This window comes from Lucilia sericata, unplaced genomic scaffold (assembly GCF_015586225.1).
Source record: "Lucilia sericata isolate MDLA Ls3-8-SP2 unplaced genomic scaffold, ASM1558622v1 Contig000981F_arrow, whole genome shotgun sequence".
Classification (NCBI taxonomy): Eukaryota; Metazoa; Arthropoda; class Insecta; order Diptera; family Calliphoridae; genus Lucilia; species Lucilia sericata.
This window is the reverse complement of record NW_023994964.1, coordinates 14,018-34,245: the sequence shown is the minus strand read 5'-3', so window position 1 is coordinate 34,245 and position 20,228 is coordinate 14,018. Positions and strand designations below refer to the sequence as shown.

The following is a 20,228-nucleotide window of genomic DNA, read 5'->3' as shown; positions in this document are numbered from 1 at the left end:
GAAGGGCCAATAGAATTGTGCTGGAATTTATAAAAAAAAACATTTAAAAAAATATAATATATAATGTGTGTGTTTTTAGCAAAGCATTTTAATTTTTTTCATGTTAGTTTTTTTTCTGTTTAATCTGTACAAAGTAAATAGCAACTAGGCAATCTAAAATTATTTGTAGAGTTTTGTTAGAAGGTTGATATTTAACTATATGTAAAACCATATTGATTACAGCCATCACTTTATTTTAAGAGAGATACCCTAAATCAGACATGCAAAATGTATAGTCTTTAGTCCAGTCTATAGTCTAGTTTACAGTCTAGTCTATAGTCTAGTCCATATTCTAGTCTATAGTGTAGTCTATGGTCTAGTCTATAGTCTAATCTATAGTCTAGTCTAAAGTCTAGTATATAGTCTAGTCTATAGTCTAGTCTATAGTCTAGTCTATAGTCTAGTCTAAAGTCTAGTCTATAGTCTAGTCTAGTCTAAAGTCTAGTCTATAGTCTAGTCTAAAGTCTAGTCTATAGTCTAGTCTATAGACTAGTCTATAGTCTAGTCTATAGTCTAGTCTATAGTCTAGTCTATAGTCTAGTCTATAGTCTAGTCTATAGTCTAGTCTATAGTCTAGTCTATAGTCTAGTCTATAGTCTAGTCTATAGTCTAGTCTATAGTCTAGTCTATAGTCTAGTCTATAGTCTAGTCTATAGTCTAGTCTATAGTCTAGTCTATAGTCTAGTCTATAGTCTAGTCTATAGTCTAGTCTATAGTCTAGTCTATAGTCTAGTCTATAGTCTAGTCTATAGTCTAGTCTATAGTCTAGTCTATAGTCTAGTCTATAGTCTAGTCTATAGTCTAGTCTATAGTCTAGTCTATAGTCTAGTCTATAGTCTAGTCTATAGTCTAGTCTATAGTCTAGTATAGTCTAGTCTATAGTCTAGTCTATAGTCTAGTCTATAGTCTAGTCTATAGTCTAGTCTATAGTCTAGTCTATAGTCTAGTCTATAGTCTAGTCTATAGTCTAGTCTATAGTCTAGTCTATAGTCTAGTCTATAGTCTAGTCTATAGTCTAGTCTATAGTCTAGTCTATAGTCTAGTCTATAGTCTAGTCTATAGTCTAGTCTATAGTCTAGTCTATAGTCTAGTCTATAGTCTAGTCTATAGTCTAGTCTATAGTCTAGTCTATAGTCTAGTCTATAGTCTAGTCTATAGTCTAGTCTATAGTCTAGTCTATAGTCTAGTTATAGTCTAGTCTATAGTCTAGTCTATAGTCTAGTCTATAGTCTAGTCTATAGTCTAGTCTATAGTCTAGTCTATAGTCTAGTCTATAGTCTAGTCTATAGTCTAGTCTATAGTCTAGTCTATAGTCTAGTCTATAGTCTAGTCTATAGTCTAGTCTATAGTCTAGTCTATAGTCTAGTCTATAGTCTAGTCTATAGTCTAGTCTATAGTCTAGTCTATAGTCTAGTCTATAGTCTAGTCTATAGTCTAGTCTATAGTCTAGTCTATAGTCTAGTCTATAGTCTAGTCTATAGTCTAGTCTATAGTCTAGTCTATAGTCTAGTCTATAGTCTAGTCTATAGTCTAGTCTATAGTCTAGTCTATAGTCTAGTCTAGTCTAGTCTATAGTCTAGTCTATAGTCTAGTCTATAGTCTAGTCTATAGTCTAGGTCTATAGTCTAGTCTATAGTCTAGTCTATAGTCTAGTCTATAGTCTAGTCTAGTTAGTCTATAGTCTAGTCTATAGTCTAGTCTATAGTCTAGTCTAGTAGTCTAGTCTATAGTCTAGTCTATAGTCTAGTCTATAGTCTAGTCTATAGGTCTAGTCTATAGTCTAGTCTATAGTCTAGTCTATAGTCTAGTCTATAGTCTAGTCTATAGTCTAGTCTATAGTCTAAGTCTATAGTCTAGTCTATAGTCTAGTATAGTCTAGTCTATAGTCTAGTCTATAGTCTAGTCTATAGTCTAGTCTATAGTCTAGTCTATAGTCTAGTCTATAGTCTAGTCTATAGTCTAGTCTATAGTCTAGTCTATAGTCTAGTCTATAGTCTAGTCTATAGTCTAGTCTATAGTCTAGTCTATAGTCTAGTCTATAGTCTAAGTCTATAGTCTAGTCTATAGTCTAGTCTATAGTCTAGTCTATAGTCTAGTCTATAGTCTAGTCTATAGTCTAGTCTATAGTCTAGTCTATAGTCTAGTCTATAGTCTAGTCTATAGTCTAGTCTATAGTCTAGTCTATAGTCTAGTCTATAGTCTAGTCTATAGTCTAGTCTATAGTCTAGTCTATAGTCTAGTCTATAGTCTAGTCTATAGTCTAGTCTATAGTCTAGTCTATAGTCTAGTCTATAGTCTAGTCTATAGTCTAGTCTATAGTCTAGTCTATAGTCTAGTCTATAGTCTAGTCTATAGTCTAGTCTATAGTCTAGTCTATAGTCTAGTCTATAGTCTGGTCTATAGTCTAGTCTATAGTCTAGTCTATAGTCTAGTCTATAGTCTAGTATATTCTAGTCTATAGTCTAGTCTATAGTCTAGTCTATAGTCTAGTCTATAGTCTAGTCTATAGTCTAGTCTATAGTCTAGTCTCTATAGTCTAGTCTATAGTCTAGTCTATAGTCTAGTCTATAGTCTAGTCTATAGTCTAGTCTATAGTCTAGTCTATAGTCTAGTCTATAGTCAGTCTATAGTCTAGTCTATAGTCTAGTCTATAGTCTAGTCTATAGTCTAGTCTATAGTCTAGTCTATAGTCTAGTCTATAGTCTAGTCTATAGTCTAGTCTATAGTCTAGTCTATAGTCTAGTCTATAGTCTAGTCTATAGTCTAGTCTATAGTCTAGTCTATAGTCTAGTCTATAGTCTAGTCTATAGTCTAGTCTATAGTCTAGTCTATAGTCTAGTCTATAGTCTAGTCTATAGTCTAGTCTATATCTAGTCTATAGTCTAGTCTATAGTCTAGTCTATAGTCTAGTCTATAGTCTAGTCTATAGTAGTCTATAGTCTAGTCTATAGTCTAGTCTAGTCTAGTCTATAGTCTAGTCTATAGTCTAGTCTATAGTCTAGTCTATAGTCTAGTCTATAGTCTAGTCTATAGTCTAGTCTATAGTCTAGTCTAGTCTAGTCTATAGTCTAGTCTATAGTCTAGTCTATGGTCTAGTCTATAGTCTAGTCTATAGTCTAGTCTATAGTCTAGTCTATAGTCTAGTCTATAGTCTAGTCTATAGTCTAGTCTATAGTCTAGTCTAGTCTAGTCTATAGTCTAGTCTATAGTCTAGTCTATAGTCTAGTATATAGTCTAGTCTATAGTCTATAGTCTAGTCTATAGTCTATAGTCTAGTCTATAGTCTAGTCTATAGTCTAGTATATAGTCTAGTCTATAGTCTAGTCTATAGTCTAGTCTATAGTCTAGTCTATAGTCTAGTCTATAGTTTAGTCTATAGTCTAGTCTGTAGTCTAGCCTATAGTCTAGTTTTTAGTCAGTCCAGTTACCGCGAACTGCAGGGATATTTTTAAGAGGCATCCTAAATAATGCGTATGCATGAATATTAGAAAAGTATGTATGTATGTTTATGTTAACTTGTAGATGTTGCCTTGAATTTACACTTGCAACATTAACGAAGCAATAAAGAGAAGAAAAGCAAAATCAACAACAAGAACAACGTACATAACGCACATAATTAAATGATAACAGCAACGACAATAACAAAAAGATGGCGATGACAACAACAACAAAAGTGATAAACATTTAGTAAATGTTTATAATTAGCAAGGCAAAAAAAGAGTAATTATCTACTGTTTCATACATCATGTATTTCGAACACATTTTCACATTAAAAATGTATACATACGTATGTATGTATTTATTTATTAAGCAGATTTAAAGATGCGTTGTGCTAAATATAAAAATAAAGAGACAAAAACACAGACATAAACCCAAACACAAACTCAAACACCAACAGTAACACTCAAACACATAAAAATCAATGTAATGTAAATAAATTTTGTATGTTTATATGCATATGTATACGTATGTATATTGTACATGTTATATACAAATTATATTCATATACAAATGTATACATATACATATGTATGTTTACATGTATGTGTATATTGTAATATCAATTTTCTAAAATAAATAACAAAAATATCAAACAATTTTATTATTTTTTTTTTTTTTGGCCAAACAGAAACAAAAATACAAATTAATGTTTGTCATTTTCTTGTTTATTTTTTTAACATTTATCTGTTGATTTATTTGTCTACTCACTGATTTTCATTTTAAACATACAATTTTGTGCTGCTGCAGTCAGTGTCGTCAGGCTCTGTCAGACAGACTTTATCTAGTAATTGTTGGTTCCGTTTCCGTTCTTGTTAATCATGTTGTTTAGTGTTTTGATTTCAATCGTAGTATAGTTTTGGGCAAAATATTTATAATCAGATTTACATATAAATATTTAGATGTAGAAAACTACATTTGCTAAATGGTTTATACTAATTTATTAAGTTTGTATTTGACAAATAAATATTTAAAATACTAATTACTATTACTAACATATTTTATGTAATTGGTAATAAACTAATCAAATAAATTTAAATCCTGGATTATTTATTTGGTATTATTTGAGATAATTCTTGATTGTTGCTAATTGTTATGATTTATTTATTATATTCATGCTGACAATAAGACTAGTAAAAATTCATATATTTATGTAGATAAAAAGGTTACATAAAACTTTTTCAGCATAAGCTACTTAAATTCAATGAGTTCATTGTAGTTGTTATATAACATTAGATTTGTTCTATTCATTATAACGAAAACTGTTGGTCCTGGAATGTTTATAAAAATGGTGAAAATTTGTATGAACCTAAAAAATAAGCAAACTCTCTTTGTCCATTCGAAATTTTGACTTTCAGTCAGCGGGCCCAAATGTTTGGTCAATTAATTTTCAAAGTGAATACAGTGAACCTTTATTGAAAATAATATTTGGTTTGAATGTTCAGTTTATTGAAGTTTGAGGTCATCGGTCATTCATTTAGCACTTTTAAGAAACGATTTGTAACATAAAGTAATATTGTATTAACCTTGCTGACACTGCTTATCGATGTCAATTGGATGCCTTGGTGATGACACATATTTCTTCATGTAGGGTTATAAAAGACCAAAAAAAAAAAACGAGTGTCTCTCAGTTTCGCCCAAAGTCATGCTCTTTTTTATGGGACCTCAAGAGATTTGGGGCCTTGGTCTCATTTTTGTAAAAAGTCATAATTTTCTCAGGCTCATATCTTGCAGACCGTTTGGCATTTTGATTTACTCTCATAGAGGACAAAAATAAAAAAACTTCAATTCAAGATCAAAATTGCAAAAAAATTTAAAAATCGTTTTTCTTTTTTATTTCAAGTTCTTTTATAAATTAGGCGTATACATAATATTTGTAATATCAATAAATCATTATCACGTATACGTTCAAGTGTCGTTAATAAAATCAGTGCAATTTCACAATGTAAAACTTTCCACTTCAAATAAAAACATGAATGTTCACAATGTTTTTTATAACAAGAGCTACAACTTTGCCTCAGAGAGTAAATTGAAATTCCGAACGGTTTGCAAGATATGAGCCTGAGAAAATTATATTTTGCATGACACCATTTAGCTCCTTAGCTGCTACATGGCACACAACCATGGCGACAAACCACTTAACAGAATGGTTAGAAAGTTTATGCACTAGGCGAATATGCGTCACGTTCCGGCTATTATTGGCGCTGGCGCAAATGCTCACCATAGCTCCCTGGGTAGCTCAGATATAAACATCAGAGGTGAGCGTTTATTTGACTTTCTATGTATTAGAATATAATATGTCAGCTGTAAATAGAGGTTCAGAACCACTTTTATTGTGGCAAACAGTAAGTTTTGGAAGTTTTGGAAGTTTTGGATATTACGGCTTTTAGTACTATTTATATAGAACTGATCAAATATTGGAATGCCTCCAAAGACTGCTCCTTCTATGATCAATGCTACCTGGACTATAGTGGTGCAGAAATCTTTTCTGAATAGAAGGAAAACAAACTAGGAGATGCATAAAACTTGTCTCAGCACCATCTTTCCTGCTGCTCCGCAACTAAAGAACAGGAGTGATAAAGTCTTAGCTGCAAACTGGATTGCAAGTTATCTAAGTATTGCTACGAAGAGAGCCTGCAAACCATCAAAAGGACTAAATAAGGACAAACCTCCATGGTGGAATCCTGATATAGCGAGCATAAGAATCTTTTCGATCTTTTAACGAGACTAAGAGATTAAGAAACTGGTCCCTTTACAAGTTGAATGTTAATAAATTTAAAAACCTAGTTCGGAATGCAAAACGGAACTCGTGGCGGACCTTCTGTAGTAATATTGAATACTCTTCCGAATTGGGTCGTCTTCGTAAAATTCAGTTAAAGTCACCTTTTGTTCCTAGCTACATACAGAAAGTGGATGGTAGCTGGACTCTTCAGATACTTTCCTGGTTGTATCTCAATAGAAGATTCAACTAATTCCTCTCTAAATTCAATACGTACGGTAGCAAGTGTACCTATTGACGATACTTTGACGATCTGTCGAATATTCCATTGTCGATTTGTCGAATATTCCATTGAAACGCCTTACTGTGTTCATTAATTTATCAGATTGTGGGTGGGTTTCTTAACCTTGCAGTGCAATCCTGCCTGTTTCTTGACTTTGCTTATTCTTTCTCTATATTCTGTATATTCTACTCCTTTTAATTTTTTTCTTCTTCTTACAGGTATTTTTACAAAGAAATCAACATGGACCCAAGTAAAGCTGGATTTGGCTACCTGTGATAACCTAACCTTGCATGACAATGACACCATATATGGTTATATTTCCATAATCCAGCATATTTATACGGTCGAAAATTTATATCGTTGAAATTACAAATTTTTAAAACTAAATGCGCCACATATCCCTACAATATACACACCATCTTACTGTTTAGAGTAGTTTACAAAACTTATTTCCATAGCTAACTCTCTACAATAAGTTAGTTAGTTATTGACATATCGGAAGTGGTAAATTACAATGGCCCTTGTAAACTGAATGCATATAAGAAAAGATTCCCATAGCCCCTGCATTTAAGACTATATTATGAAATTTGACTTTATTCATAGAAATATAATCAGGATGTCTTCTTGACAAATCTTTAATTTAAAGTCTTATCGAGATAACTCCTTGTGTGTGTATTTCACTTCTTCAGATAAAATAGTGAATTGCTCAAGGTTTTCTCGGTAAGCCTGCATTATGTCATTTCACTATAAAGATTTGTTTTTGACGTCCTACCAAAAATCTTCTCTAAAATATATTTTGCATATTGAGAATAATTCTGATGAAATTTTTACCATTTCGAGACTCTATTTAAAAAGTGCTAAATCACTATATAAATAAGTTCATTATATAAATAACTCACTATGTAATAAAGTGTCTCGATATATAACTACAATTGGTTAAAGCAAAATATGTTAATTAAAATATTACTATTTTACATAAATTAATTAATTTGTTTAAGCCTAATACTTACTTTTAAGATGTTTGGCTACTTCAATTTCTTGACCTATTTTTCAAAAACAAGTTTTATTTATATTACAACCAACAACACAATTTGTTAAAGTTTTATAACAACAACAAATTCATTAAAAAAAGAATTCAAAAATATTCTTGCAATACATCATGTTAATAATAATTTGATTTTTTTTTCCTATCGCAAAAATTTCTCCAGCAATAGTGTTAGTAAAAGTTTTAAACAGGATATTAAAAAAAAATTCCCATTGCCAAAACTGAAAAGCCAAACTCTGCGGGTGTTAGTTATGAATATTTTATCGCTGTAGTTGTTTTTGTTTAGTAAGTGTTAGATATGAACAATTAAAACTAATATAAGTAAATTCATTACAAATAAAGTTTTTACAAAGTTCAAGATTAATATCGTCCAACTTTGGGAGCATACACAGTTGAAGGGGACAAACTATACGAAGCAACAATTATTAGCTAGCAAGTTAGTGTGTTATAGAGAAGAAGTTTGCAAAACTTTTGTTGCACTTACAAGATTACCGGTTCCGGAAATTTCCATCATTCCGGCTATTTCCCTTTGTAATGCATCGTATTGTGAACTGGGAGAAGTTGAGCGAGATGTCTTCTTACGAGGTGGTTTTATAGGCATTTGCTCAACATCCATTTGCTTGGGTTCCGGCTCAGTTTTGGTGTCACCATTTATATCCGTTTGTATTTCACCTTTACAAATCAAAGGTGGCGTATTGGTTGACATTGATTGGGTGCGACGTAATTTAGGTTGTTCGGCAACATCATCGGTGGTATCACTTTCAATGGTAACAGTTGTAGTTGTAATTGAAGGTACAGCTGAAAATGTTGTCACACCACCGGGTTCTGTGTAAACGTGTTCGTACACATGACTAGGTACTTCTCTGGTGGCCACCTCTTCCGGTTTGACAACATTCGATCTTCGTTTAATGGATCTGGATCGTAGATTCTGAACAGCTGTAGCAATTATTCCTCCCGATGGCTCTTGGTAGAAGTGAACACGTGTCATAGGTTCAGATGTTGGGGTAGCTGGTGTTGCTGGCGTTACACCCATACTTGTTCCAGCACTCGAAAGTCCTGCTGCAGCCTTTTCAGACGATAAAGCAGCATGAAATTCTCGTTCTATTATTTCCTACATTTTTGTACAGTTACTTGGTACACCAAATATAATATTGTCTTGATGATATATATATATTTTTTTGGCATTGTATTTGAGTTTTTGTCTATGAAGTAGTATGTTGGAGGGAAAATGTTTGTTCGTTTGTTAGAAAATGTATGCATCAACATGGAAACATGAGAGTAGTTGTTAATAGTTAGTTGTTCTCTTTTCTTTTTGACTATACACACATACTTAATTAAAAATATTCTTGGCTAATTTTGAATGCATTAGTTGATGCACACAGCAGAACATGGTTATGACAAACTATACGAGAAAGATTCTGTTTATTGAAATGTCTTAGTAACGCATTGTGTTAAAGTTCGTTTTAGTTATACTCGAATGCATGTTATTTTTAATACATTCTACTTGCTGTAAAATTGTAACAATTTTTACCTAAATAGCTCTAAGATTCCATATTTTTTTTGAAAATATTCAGCAAAAGTTTTGTTTTATAAAACTGACCATCATGTTACTAAAATTGAAAAATTTTAATTTGTATACGAGTATTTAATACAGAGTAATTTATTTCCCAACAATTTCCAGTCACTTTTGATAACTTCACCTTACTTATGTTCTCTTCTCATATAACAACTTGTACGGGACATAAAGATACATATTTGATAAGTAAACACAATTGTGACAAGTCCATTCCATGCTCAAAGTCTTAAAGTGCTTGACAACAAGATTGATGAAGGTAAGGAATAGGATATTTATATACACATTTATAGGATTTGTACAAATATTAACAAATTTTGTTATGTTGATTTAGAAAACGTTTATTTACATTTAAATGCATACTAGATTTTTACATAACTTTCTTAACAAAGTTTAAATTGGACATTTCTATATTTCGTTTTGGTTACTTTTAACATTTAATACTTTTTTCATTTCCATGCATTCCACATTTCAAATTGTTTATAATGCTTCCTTGTAGTTCGACTTACATAATTAATAATATATTAACTTTGCAGAGTCATAGACTAAAACCCTCTAAGAAATTTCTAATTCTAAAACCAGAGAATACTTTTAAAAGAATTCAGCTGTAATGAATCCGAATAAGACATTAGAATTACTCTTCACAGCTGATATCTTAGGTTATAATAATTCCAGTCGTTAAATTGAGCGAATTCACTTTTATTTTTAAAATTTTTTATATCGCAGTTAAAATATTCGCAAATTCATAGATATCACTGTGGTACTATCTTAACAAGAGCCTGAACTAGAGATGACTCAAAATCACCGTTTTATGTCTTGTAAAGATCACGAAGATGGCAAGTGTACATGGTTCCGGCCCATATACAAGCACTTCGCCCGAGTACTTGACCTATATATTCTCTGAACATTGCTGTCTATTGTGTAATATCCGAGTGCCAAAAACATACTTAATATCCGTTTACTACCAAGCAGATGGAATGGTTTCTCTCCGGTAGACTGAAATAGGAATCCAAGCCAAAGAGAACACACATAGTAAACTCTGAACATAATTTGATAAGGAGGGAAAACCCATTGGGATCACTTGTGTACGTTTCTGTCGAATCCATCACCATGCAACCTAGCGAACTTCTCATTTATCCAACACATACATTGAGAAAACAAAGAACATATACATTCTATGTATACGGTTAGGTGAGGCCTCTATACGGCCAACCAATACCCCTGGTAACAGATATGATAGGTGCTTTGGTTGGACCTCAGAACAAATCATTCCAAAGATACTTACACAGAGGGAAAAAACCGGTAGAAAAGTATCGAAATTGATACAATCCGTTGTCATAATTGTGCTTACTACGTTTGTTAATATTTAGACAACGGATGTGTATAAAATGTAAATAACTCCCAGTTATCATTTTAACAACTACTGTTGTAATTTTAACAATGCATCGTTGTCATTTCGATTACGCTTTGTGTCATTTCGGCAATGCATCGTTGTGATTTCGACAACGCAACGTTCTGTTAGACAATATAACGTTGTCACTTTGGAAACACATTATTATCTTTTGTTTGTTTTGATAACGTCGTGTATTTTTTATATTTTTGTTATTCATTTGACAACTATCCGTACATACATTGACAACGGATGTTATTGAAAAATTATAAATACTTTGGTGATAATTTGGCATGTATAATTGTAAAACATTTTTTCCCCCTGTGTATGGAACAATAAAATGTAGTTTTTGTTCCGGCAAAATAGAGGTACTGGTAGCACCTTTTTACTCCGGGATTGCAATCACACCAAGATGAGGGTAGTTTGTCATAAAAACCAAAAACTAACTGTTTATTACATAACTTATCCACCAAGTACAACAAAAATAAGTTACGATTCACCTTAAAAGTACATAGTTTCCACTTAGTTCCCACATTACATACCTTTCTAATTACCCAATAAGTACAGTTTTTTTCTGAGAGGCTGCGACAAATGAATCCAAAAAACAATTTTTTATTATTTTCGTTATCATAATGTACATATATGTATGATTAAATCATAGGTTTTCAGTTAAGCTATTACGAAGCTTTTATAGGACCTCGAATTTATTTTTTGTAATGAAGAGGCGCATGTTTATCAACTAACAAAATGGGGTTGTCTGTGGAAGTCAATGTCGAGAATCTAATGCTAATGCAGCTACAAATTATTAGAGTTTGGTTTTTGATTTAGAAGGTATGAACTTGGATAATCTTTGGTTTCTCGGTGTCAGATCTCATACTTAAACCAGCCAGTTCTCAGGTTGACAAATCCGAAAAGAAAATCATTGATTAAATAAATGGTTCCAGAACTGTTCAATAGAATTGATCTCGACTCCAAAACACTACATAGAACTAGTCCAAGGTGGCAAATTTCGAAAATAAATCATTTGTTTCAACGTCAATATAGAACAAGTACAGGTTATAATCATGTATCTAGAACTAGTTGTGAAAACGATATAGTTTTTCCTAAATAATTGGGAACATATTTTTCATAAATATCAGTGTAATCTGATAAATATAAATAAAACAAGTAGGAAAGTATAATCTGGTATGGCCGACCATATGACATCCTACACCAGTCTGTTTGTTAAAATTGTGATACCCTTAGAATTACCATTCCCTATTATTGAGAGAATGGTTTCCCTCCCTAATTTCGTTGACTACTTGGTTCGTTCGGTCTCCGTGTAAACCAGCCGTTGCTTTTAATAAAACCGATCATGTTTATTAGTGACGCATCTCTAAGACAGTCTAGATCATGGAAAAGAGCTCTACCAAGATAGAGTAGTCTGTGCTCTTGTAAGGCTGGGCAGTCATATAGAAGGTGTTGTACCGCTTCCCCTTCTTTGTCCAAGCAGCTTCTACAGTAATTATAATTTGGGTAGCCCATACGTTCCCACAGATGTCCAATCATACAGTTCCCAATAACTATACCAGTTTGAAGTCTAATCGAGTTCTTACTAAGAGACAAGAGAGTTCTAGTCTTATCTGTTGTCAGAGTGGACCAGAGCAGTCTTGATATTGTACAAGTGGTGATATTTGACCACTTGAGTTCCGTCTCACTCAAAGCGCATTCATCTATCAATTTTGATGCTGTTGCCAGGGGAGTCTGAATATCCTTTTGCGCAAAGGTTAAGTCTAGGGACGTGCGTACAATCTTTACATGGACACACGGACAGACGGACATAGCTAAATCGACTCAAATTCTAGGTTAAGTCTAGGGACGTGCGCACAATCTTTACATGGACACACGGACAGACGGACGGACGGACATAGCTAAATCGACTCAAATTCTAGGCCGATTGCTATACATTAAGGTGGGTGTAGGACCAATATTTTTGGATGTTACAAACATCAGCACAAACGCATAATACTCTCCCCACTATGGTGGTGTAGGGTATAAAAACTTAAAAATTTTGAACTCTATAAAAGTGTACCCTAATTGCATCTTCAGATCATTCTTTTTTACACATTTCCTTATCTAATGTCTAATAATTGTATCTTTCAATATTTCGAAAACGTCTCTGTTTAAAAGAGAAACGAACCTACACACATTTTATCACAATATTTCTTATTTTTTGTGTAAAGTTCCAAGAATATAAAAAAACAATTGAATTTTCTTTGTAGCCATTCGAACTAAAGAAATGTGAAAATGCGCAAAACAAGAAATAGATAAAATAGAATTTAAAGCCAATTACAGCATAAATAAATAATAATTAATAAAATATAAAAGTAAAAATTTCATAAACGAATCCTTATTCTGAGAATAACTGTAATTAGATAATTGTTGCTTTATTTTTTTAAATTGTTACCAAATTTGTATCTCATGAAAAGAGTAGTGGGTCTTAAAGAATCAGTTAGTCAGTAAAGTTTCTGGCAAACTCTTTCAAACACTTATACACACACTCACACACACAATTGCATAATGCCTTACGCACTCATTTCCTTCCGCTGTATGTGAGTATGTGAGTGTAAAATGAAAGACAGTGTGTAAAGTCGGTGTTGATATTGTATTATTCATTCTGTCATTATTATTTTTATATTTTATATATATATAATATATTATTAATATTTACATGTTTTGTATGTATGTAAGTGTGTAAATTCAATTAAATACATTTCAAATTCTAATTATTGTAATTGTAACTGTAAGCATTCTAAATAAATGTAATTAAAAGAAATTATAAACTAAACTAGTTTTTTTTAATGTTTTTTTTTTTTGTTAAATATTTATTTACATACAATTAAAAACTACTACGGAAATACGATAAATACGATTAAAACGAATACACACGTAACATTTTTCCCAATTATAAGTGACCTTAAAGTGTGTTTTTTTTTATTTTATTCATTCTTTCTTTTGTTATTTAATTATTAATTTCAAGTTTTCATTTCTTTTGTTTGTCTTATATTTTTAATGAACGGATTTGATGGTCAATATGTTTCAGAAAACAAAACATTAACAAAAGAAGTATATTTTTGAACATATAAATGGTCCTTAATCTTGAATTGAATTGAGTTGAAATCGTAAAGAAAAATAAACCAGAATATTTGTTTTAAATAAATAAATTTAAAAAAAATACAAGAAATTAAAAGGAATATAACTCTATAAATGGCATTAAATAAAATTGTTTATAAATAATAAGAAATACTTTCAAAGCGTGCGTCTACAAAGAAATCAACTAAATGATTAAACGGAAAATTCATAAGAAATCAGTTTGCAATTCAAGCGAAATTCACATGCCATTTTTTGTTTAGTTTAAGCGTTTTTGTTTTTTTTTTGGAATATCAAAAATCAAGTTTTGAATTAAATTATTTTTTATTTTAGTTTTAACTATAAATTGTTGCCTCAAACGAATTCAGTTTTTTTATTTTTAAAGTTCGAATTCTAGAGTTTTATTTAGCAGCGTTTTTTTGTTTGTTAGTGATTTAAAGTGATTTGTGACGTAAGATGTGAGAGTTGAGTTGTTGTGTGAGTGGTTGTAAGGATGTCTGACAATGTTGATTGATGGTCAGTGTGGGTGAAGTTGAAGAATTTATATTTTATTTTAAATTTGTTTTGTTAACAAAATTGTGTCTTTTGTGTGTTTAACATGAATTTGAATTTGTTTAGTTTTGTTGAGAAATTTGTTTATGTATATGTTTGTGTTGTTTTGAAAAGAGAGAAGAGGATGTGCATGATTTGATAGCTTACCAAAGGACTTGCAAGAATGACTCCAATCCTGCTTAGAACCGCTGGAAGACGCTGGAAAATTTACATAAAATATTGTTGATACTAAAACACACTTTAAGATGGGTGTTAAATCAAATATGTAAATGTATTTTGAATTTCTTTCTTTTTTATATGTCATATCTTTAGTTTGAATTTAAATTTAAAATTTATTAAATTATATTTCTCGTCATTATTTCTTGACATTAATTCAAATAATACGAGTAAAATGAAAACTAAACACTTGTCTAAATTAAATTAACAGAAAAATAAATTGCTCTTTTTGTGTTTTTTTTTTAATATTAAATTTCATGAAAATGTAATGAATGATTTGTTTAAAAATTATTTTTTATATTTTTCAAAATCAAAATGATTCTTTCTTTTTTCGTTAGTTACACAGTTCATTTTAAAAGGTAATTTTTAAGTAAATCACTGAAATTGGGAACAATGTTAATAAATAGATTTTGATTTTGTATATAGATATTTTCAGTTTTTATTTTTATATTTAATTAAACTTTTAATACGAGTACGTTTAAATCGAAAATTTCATTTAAACAACAACTAAATTAGTATTCTATATGTATATTAAATATGTTAATTATTTGATAAAAAAAAGGATTTCACAATAGAGTTTTTTTTAATTCTATTGAAGTATATCTTGTCTTTGCTCTGATTAATCTTAATATTTAGAAATGTATGTTAACATTTTACTTTTTAAACGGAAAATTTAAAAGAGTCTCCCGCATAGTGAGCCTATTTTTGAATGCTTTGACAACATATAATCTAAAACATCTTTATCGGTTCATACCATACCAGGAATAATTTTAAGGATATCACACTGAGCCAAAATCGTGTGCCAGAGTACTTAGACGCGAAAAAGCTTTACACGAGCAGCACCTTCGTGCTAAAGTGTAAAGGATAATGCTAGTTCTGCATATCCGACGCTTTTCATGTACGACCAAATATTCACTGACCCCGGTTGATAAACCTTTTAGCTGATTTATTCGCAATTAATTCTTGCTTGGAGGAATGCGATCAATTACTGCTAGAGCTCGAGAGTGTATCAAAAGCTATGCCATGTATATTCTTCCGATCGCGTGCAGTTAAAAGGGTTTTAACGGATCTCAACATAAATAAGTCTCCTGAACCAGATGACATATGCTAGCTGGTGCATTAGCTAATCATTTCAGTATTCCATACCATGCCGGCAAATTTCTCCAGTTCCTAAAAAGGGAGAGGCTAGTAATCCTGAAAATTATCGCCCAATAGCAACTTGTTCTACACTTTCCAAAGTTATGGAAAGTATGGTTAACTTCCATCTGGTCAAATATTTAGAGTCCAACAATTTACTTAACGACCACCAGTATGGCGTTTGTAGAGGTCGCCCTCTATGGAATGGTGTCATTCCATTCACCATTTTGGCGAAAGTAAAGTGGTGGCTCTAGAGTGTGGCATGGTGCACTTGTATCAAAACTAATTGCATTTGTTGTCTTTACTCGATTTATATCGAGTTTTCTCATTGATCGCACTATACAAGTTGTTATAGATGGGATCTCATCAAACGAGTTCATGATTAATGCAGGGGTACAGAAAAACTTCATTCTTTCACTTATCCTATTTCTTATCTTTATATTGCAAACTTCCAGCTCTATCTACTCTTTTGCTGATGACAGCAATATCTGCCATTCTTATTCATTAAATTATAGGCTAAGCTCTCCAGAGATTGGGGCAATGAGGCGTAATATGAATGAATCGTTCAATCACGACTTGATAATAATATCTGAATGGGGTTGTGTTAACAGAGTCGATTTTAAGGCCCACAAAACTCAATGGTATTTTGTAACACATAAATACATGACACATAATGTTGGTCCATCTATTTTAAGGAATCGGAAACTCTTAATATTCTGGGCATGAAAATACATTGCGATGTCCGCTGGACTAAAAACATTTTTCAAGTATCGAAAGAAGCATTTAAGTGTCTCGGTTTTACTTTTGAAACAGTGTAAGACATACCACACTCCATCTGATCTTTTTACTATTACACCACTTACAACCAACCGAAAATGGAACACAACTCTCATGTATGGGCTGGAGCTTCAATGTCTACTCGACTGCTTACAGGAGAGGGTGAAGGTACTTATCGGTGAAAGAAGGGTATCCAACTCTAATGGAGCACCGTCACAACGTGGGGTGTATTGCACTGTTATATCGATACTATAATATGTTCCTCTGAAATTAGGTGACTTGTTACCGATACCCGTATATTTTTACGCAACACACGACTCTCATGAAGAACACACTTATTTGTAGTCGATTGGCCAGTGAACCGCACAACACATTACAGAGAAAATTCATTATTCAGCCGTACTGTTCGTATGTGGAACAAATTTCTGAAGAAGTATTCCCCGCCACTTTCGATGTGAAAAGGTTTAAATCAAATATCCACAAATACTACTCCTTCTACCTCCATCCCACAACTTATTTCCCTTCCAGCACAATGCACTGCATGAGTAGGGGCCATCCCCTGAGTGCTGGTCCAAGTTAAAAAAATGTCCGAGTGTTGTCTCTAGTTGCAGTAAATCCCATATCTGTTGTCATATTTATGTTACATTTTTTCCCACCAGAGAAAGGAAGTTTAGGTAATTGGTTTATCAGGAGGGGCTTAAAAAGACAGCAGAAATCTTTTCCTCATATAATTTGTCTGATCACAGAGCTTTGCTGTAACAGAGCCCTAGGTGAACTCCTATCGGGTGGGAATAAAACTTTAAAAATTGCAACTGTCATTTGGCAGAAATGTCAACTAATAAAAGTGTTCTGTCGAGTTCTCCAAAAGAATCGGGTGACCCACTTACGTCTTCAAACTATCCCAGAAAGAACCTCCATATTCCCTGCTATCAGTGAGCGTTGGGCAATAGCAAAGTAGATGTTATATCGTCTCATCTTCTTCTTCGTTATGACAATTTCTGCAGTAGTCGTTATATCCAATGCCTAGTCTCCTAGCATGTGTGCCTACGAGACAGTGTCCTGTAATTACTGATACAAATGTTCTTATCTGCTATATTCCAAAGCTTATAAGCAGTCTTGATTTAAGAGCATCGCATAAACGCCAGAGATCACGAGATCTGTTAAGTTGTTTCACTTTCATAATAGATATTTCTGCCTGAAGAGCACTACAATAGTTAGGCAGTCTAAAGGATGATTTAATACCAAAGATGTTTGTTTAGTCCCAACATAGTTAAATGGATGTACACAGCTATAGTAAGTCCTATTCTTACATAATGAACTATTGTATGGTGGACTTCAACTAAGAAGAAGTTTGTTTTAGATCAGCTATACAAAGTTCAGAGTTCAGCATGCATTGGGATAACAGGTGCTCTAAGAACTAGTCCTTTAGAAGCTTTGAATACTATATTATTATGAAGAGAATACCTATATATCTGCATATAATGGCAATATCCGCCTGAGGCTTAACTCATTCATAAGTTGGAGATCAAGAACATATGACATTCTAAGATTTTAAGAGTATTACCTCAAAATCAGAATTCCTTTCAAGAGCGAGTGGTGTAGGGGTAACTTACCGAGCGAATATACCACCAGAATCTTTACAGAATCTTTACAGGTTCTAAAATGAGCTGCGGTGTTGGTTCTGGTGTCTTCTGTTAAGAAACTGGGTTGAGATATACTTACCCCAGCTTCTTCTCCGTCTTCAAAACAACTGTAGTATCTTTCAGGCTGAAATATAATGTCAGCCTGTAGTGTACTACATGACCTCAATATTCGCGTCAACATAGGCATTTTTGTCGATAGTCAAGTGGCACTTCTCTCACTAAATTCTTGTACTACAACTTTCCTATTAGTCAGACAATGCAAAGAAGGATCTGTCAAGTCTGGGCCGTGTGTCTGACATTACCTTTATTTGGGTCCCTGCGCATAAGGACTATTATGGAAATGAACAGACAGATGATCTTGCCAGAACGGGATCTGTACTTGATATCTCCAACGCATGTAAAGGGGCCAAGATATTGTGGCCCTCCTTCAATGAGAAACGCACAAAACACCTTATTAACCGTAGTAGACGGCATATATCGAGGTTGACAGCAGTAACAACAGGACACTGGGTGCTAGGCAGACATGCAAGTTGGCTTGGGCTCCCCTTCAATGAACACTGTCGCAGTTGCAAAGGCAGGAAAAAGGAAGAAACGGTCTTCCATCTTCTCTGTGAACGCCCTGCTCTAGCTGTTAAGAGAAAACGCTTTCTTAGCAGTTACTTCATATCTGAACTTGGTTTTGAGCTTAATCCTGAGATTTCTCATGGCTACAGCTTTGAGCTTTTTTTCAATTTGTTATTTCTTCATTTCTGACCCCTGTTATAAACTAAAACTAACAAAAAATTCTTTTAATTTTGACTACTTTATTATATAACACTACAATTATAACTTAATTAAGTGACTTGAAGCGAAAGCACAACTACTGCTCTAGAACACTAGCAAATTTACTATTTGGGCTATATAAGTATGAGAAGATAATTAATACATATAATACTATAATTTATAGATACTTATTTTAAAGATAATTTATTTTTCACTTATAATAGAAAAAGTTTAATGTTAACATACATTTCAGAGAATTTATATTGAAGTGTATTCTTTTATGGGTTTTTTGCTTAGTTGATCACATTTTATATACAATGGAAATACATACCTAAGTCCTCTAAACTACTGTAAGTGGACCTAAGAATTTAGACAATTTTGAAGTCAACTTGCACATTATCATAACAATATTTAAAGTACGTTTTGTTTTTTGTTTTGCAAGAAATTTTTTCAAAAATATTTAATAAAATATTACAAACAAAAAAATTCACAATAGACGGGAAACAAAAATCAAATGGATAAAATGAGAATTTATTAGACACGCACACACACACACATGAACACATTAATATAACAATTTGGATTAGATTCATTTATAACTAAATATTGTTATTGATATTGATTGATGGATTAATTGAATAATTTGGTTAATTGATGCAAAAACAATTAAAGGAATTAATTAATTATTATTATTATATTATTATCATTATTTTATGGTAGTTTATTGTTGCAGGACAAAAAGAAGTACAAACCGAAAATAGTAAAAAACAAAACATTTTCACACATACCAAAACAAACAATCAGAAATTAGAAACAAACCGAATTTAAATAAAAATTTAACTAAAAATTTTGAAAAAAAAAATAAAAACCAAATATATTTATAATAAATATTAAATAGGAGAGAGAAAGAGAAAGAACTGGTGTTGTGGTACATTTGAATTAAATTTTAAATATTTTTTATATTTATGTAAAATAGAAACACATAAATTATTGTTTGTTGGGTTTTTTGTATGTTTTTTTTATTGTTAAAATACAAAATGCTACTAATAGTTAGAAATGTTTTTTTTCATTTAAAATAATTTATCGCAAAGTGAACAGAAAATTATTAGGAATATAAATAAAAATATTGTTCTTTGTTTTGTTTTTGTTTTAAAACTATAGTAAATGAAAACTCAAAAGAATTTAAAATATATAAATAAATTTCTATTAAAAAATTTAAGAGTTAAAGAGAGAATTTTTTTATTTATAAATATGAAGAGAATATTGTTGTTGTTATTTATTATTAAATAATTGAGGATACATTAAAAAGAGAAAGAATATATAGAGAGCGTACGATATAATACTTTAAAGAGAGTGAATTTTAATCGATTGTTTGTGATCTCTAGAGAATGAACCATTTCAAAAGAAATTAAAAATTAAAAAAAAATAAAATGAATTCAAATGATAGAGAGAAAATTAAACGAAA

General features: G+C 31.8%; 1 protein-coding gene across 4 annotated transcripts in view; it reads right to left on the bottom strand.

The window, feature by feature from the left end:
• LOC119609438 overlaps positions 1-20,228 on the bottom strand; it is a 44,716-nt gene that overhangs the window by 12,549 nt on the left and 11,939 nt on the right. The window contains exons 6-7 of one of the 4 annotated variants that reach the window (XM_037964204.1): positions 14,376-14,426; positions 8,069-8,695 (exon numbers count right to left, since the gene is read on the bottom strand). In XM_037964204.1, coding sequence (XP_037820132.1) covers positions 8,069-8,695; positions 14,376-14,426 — 678 coding nt within the window. The remainder of the gene's footprint in view (positions 1-8,068; positions 8,696-14,375; positions 14,427-20,228) is intronic. The other 3 variants (XM_037964205.1, XM_037964206.1, XM_037964207.1) reach the window with 3 other exon arrangements.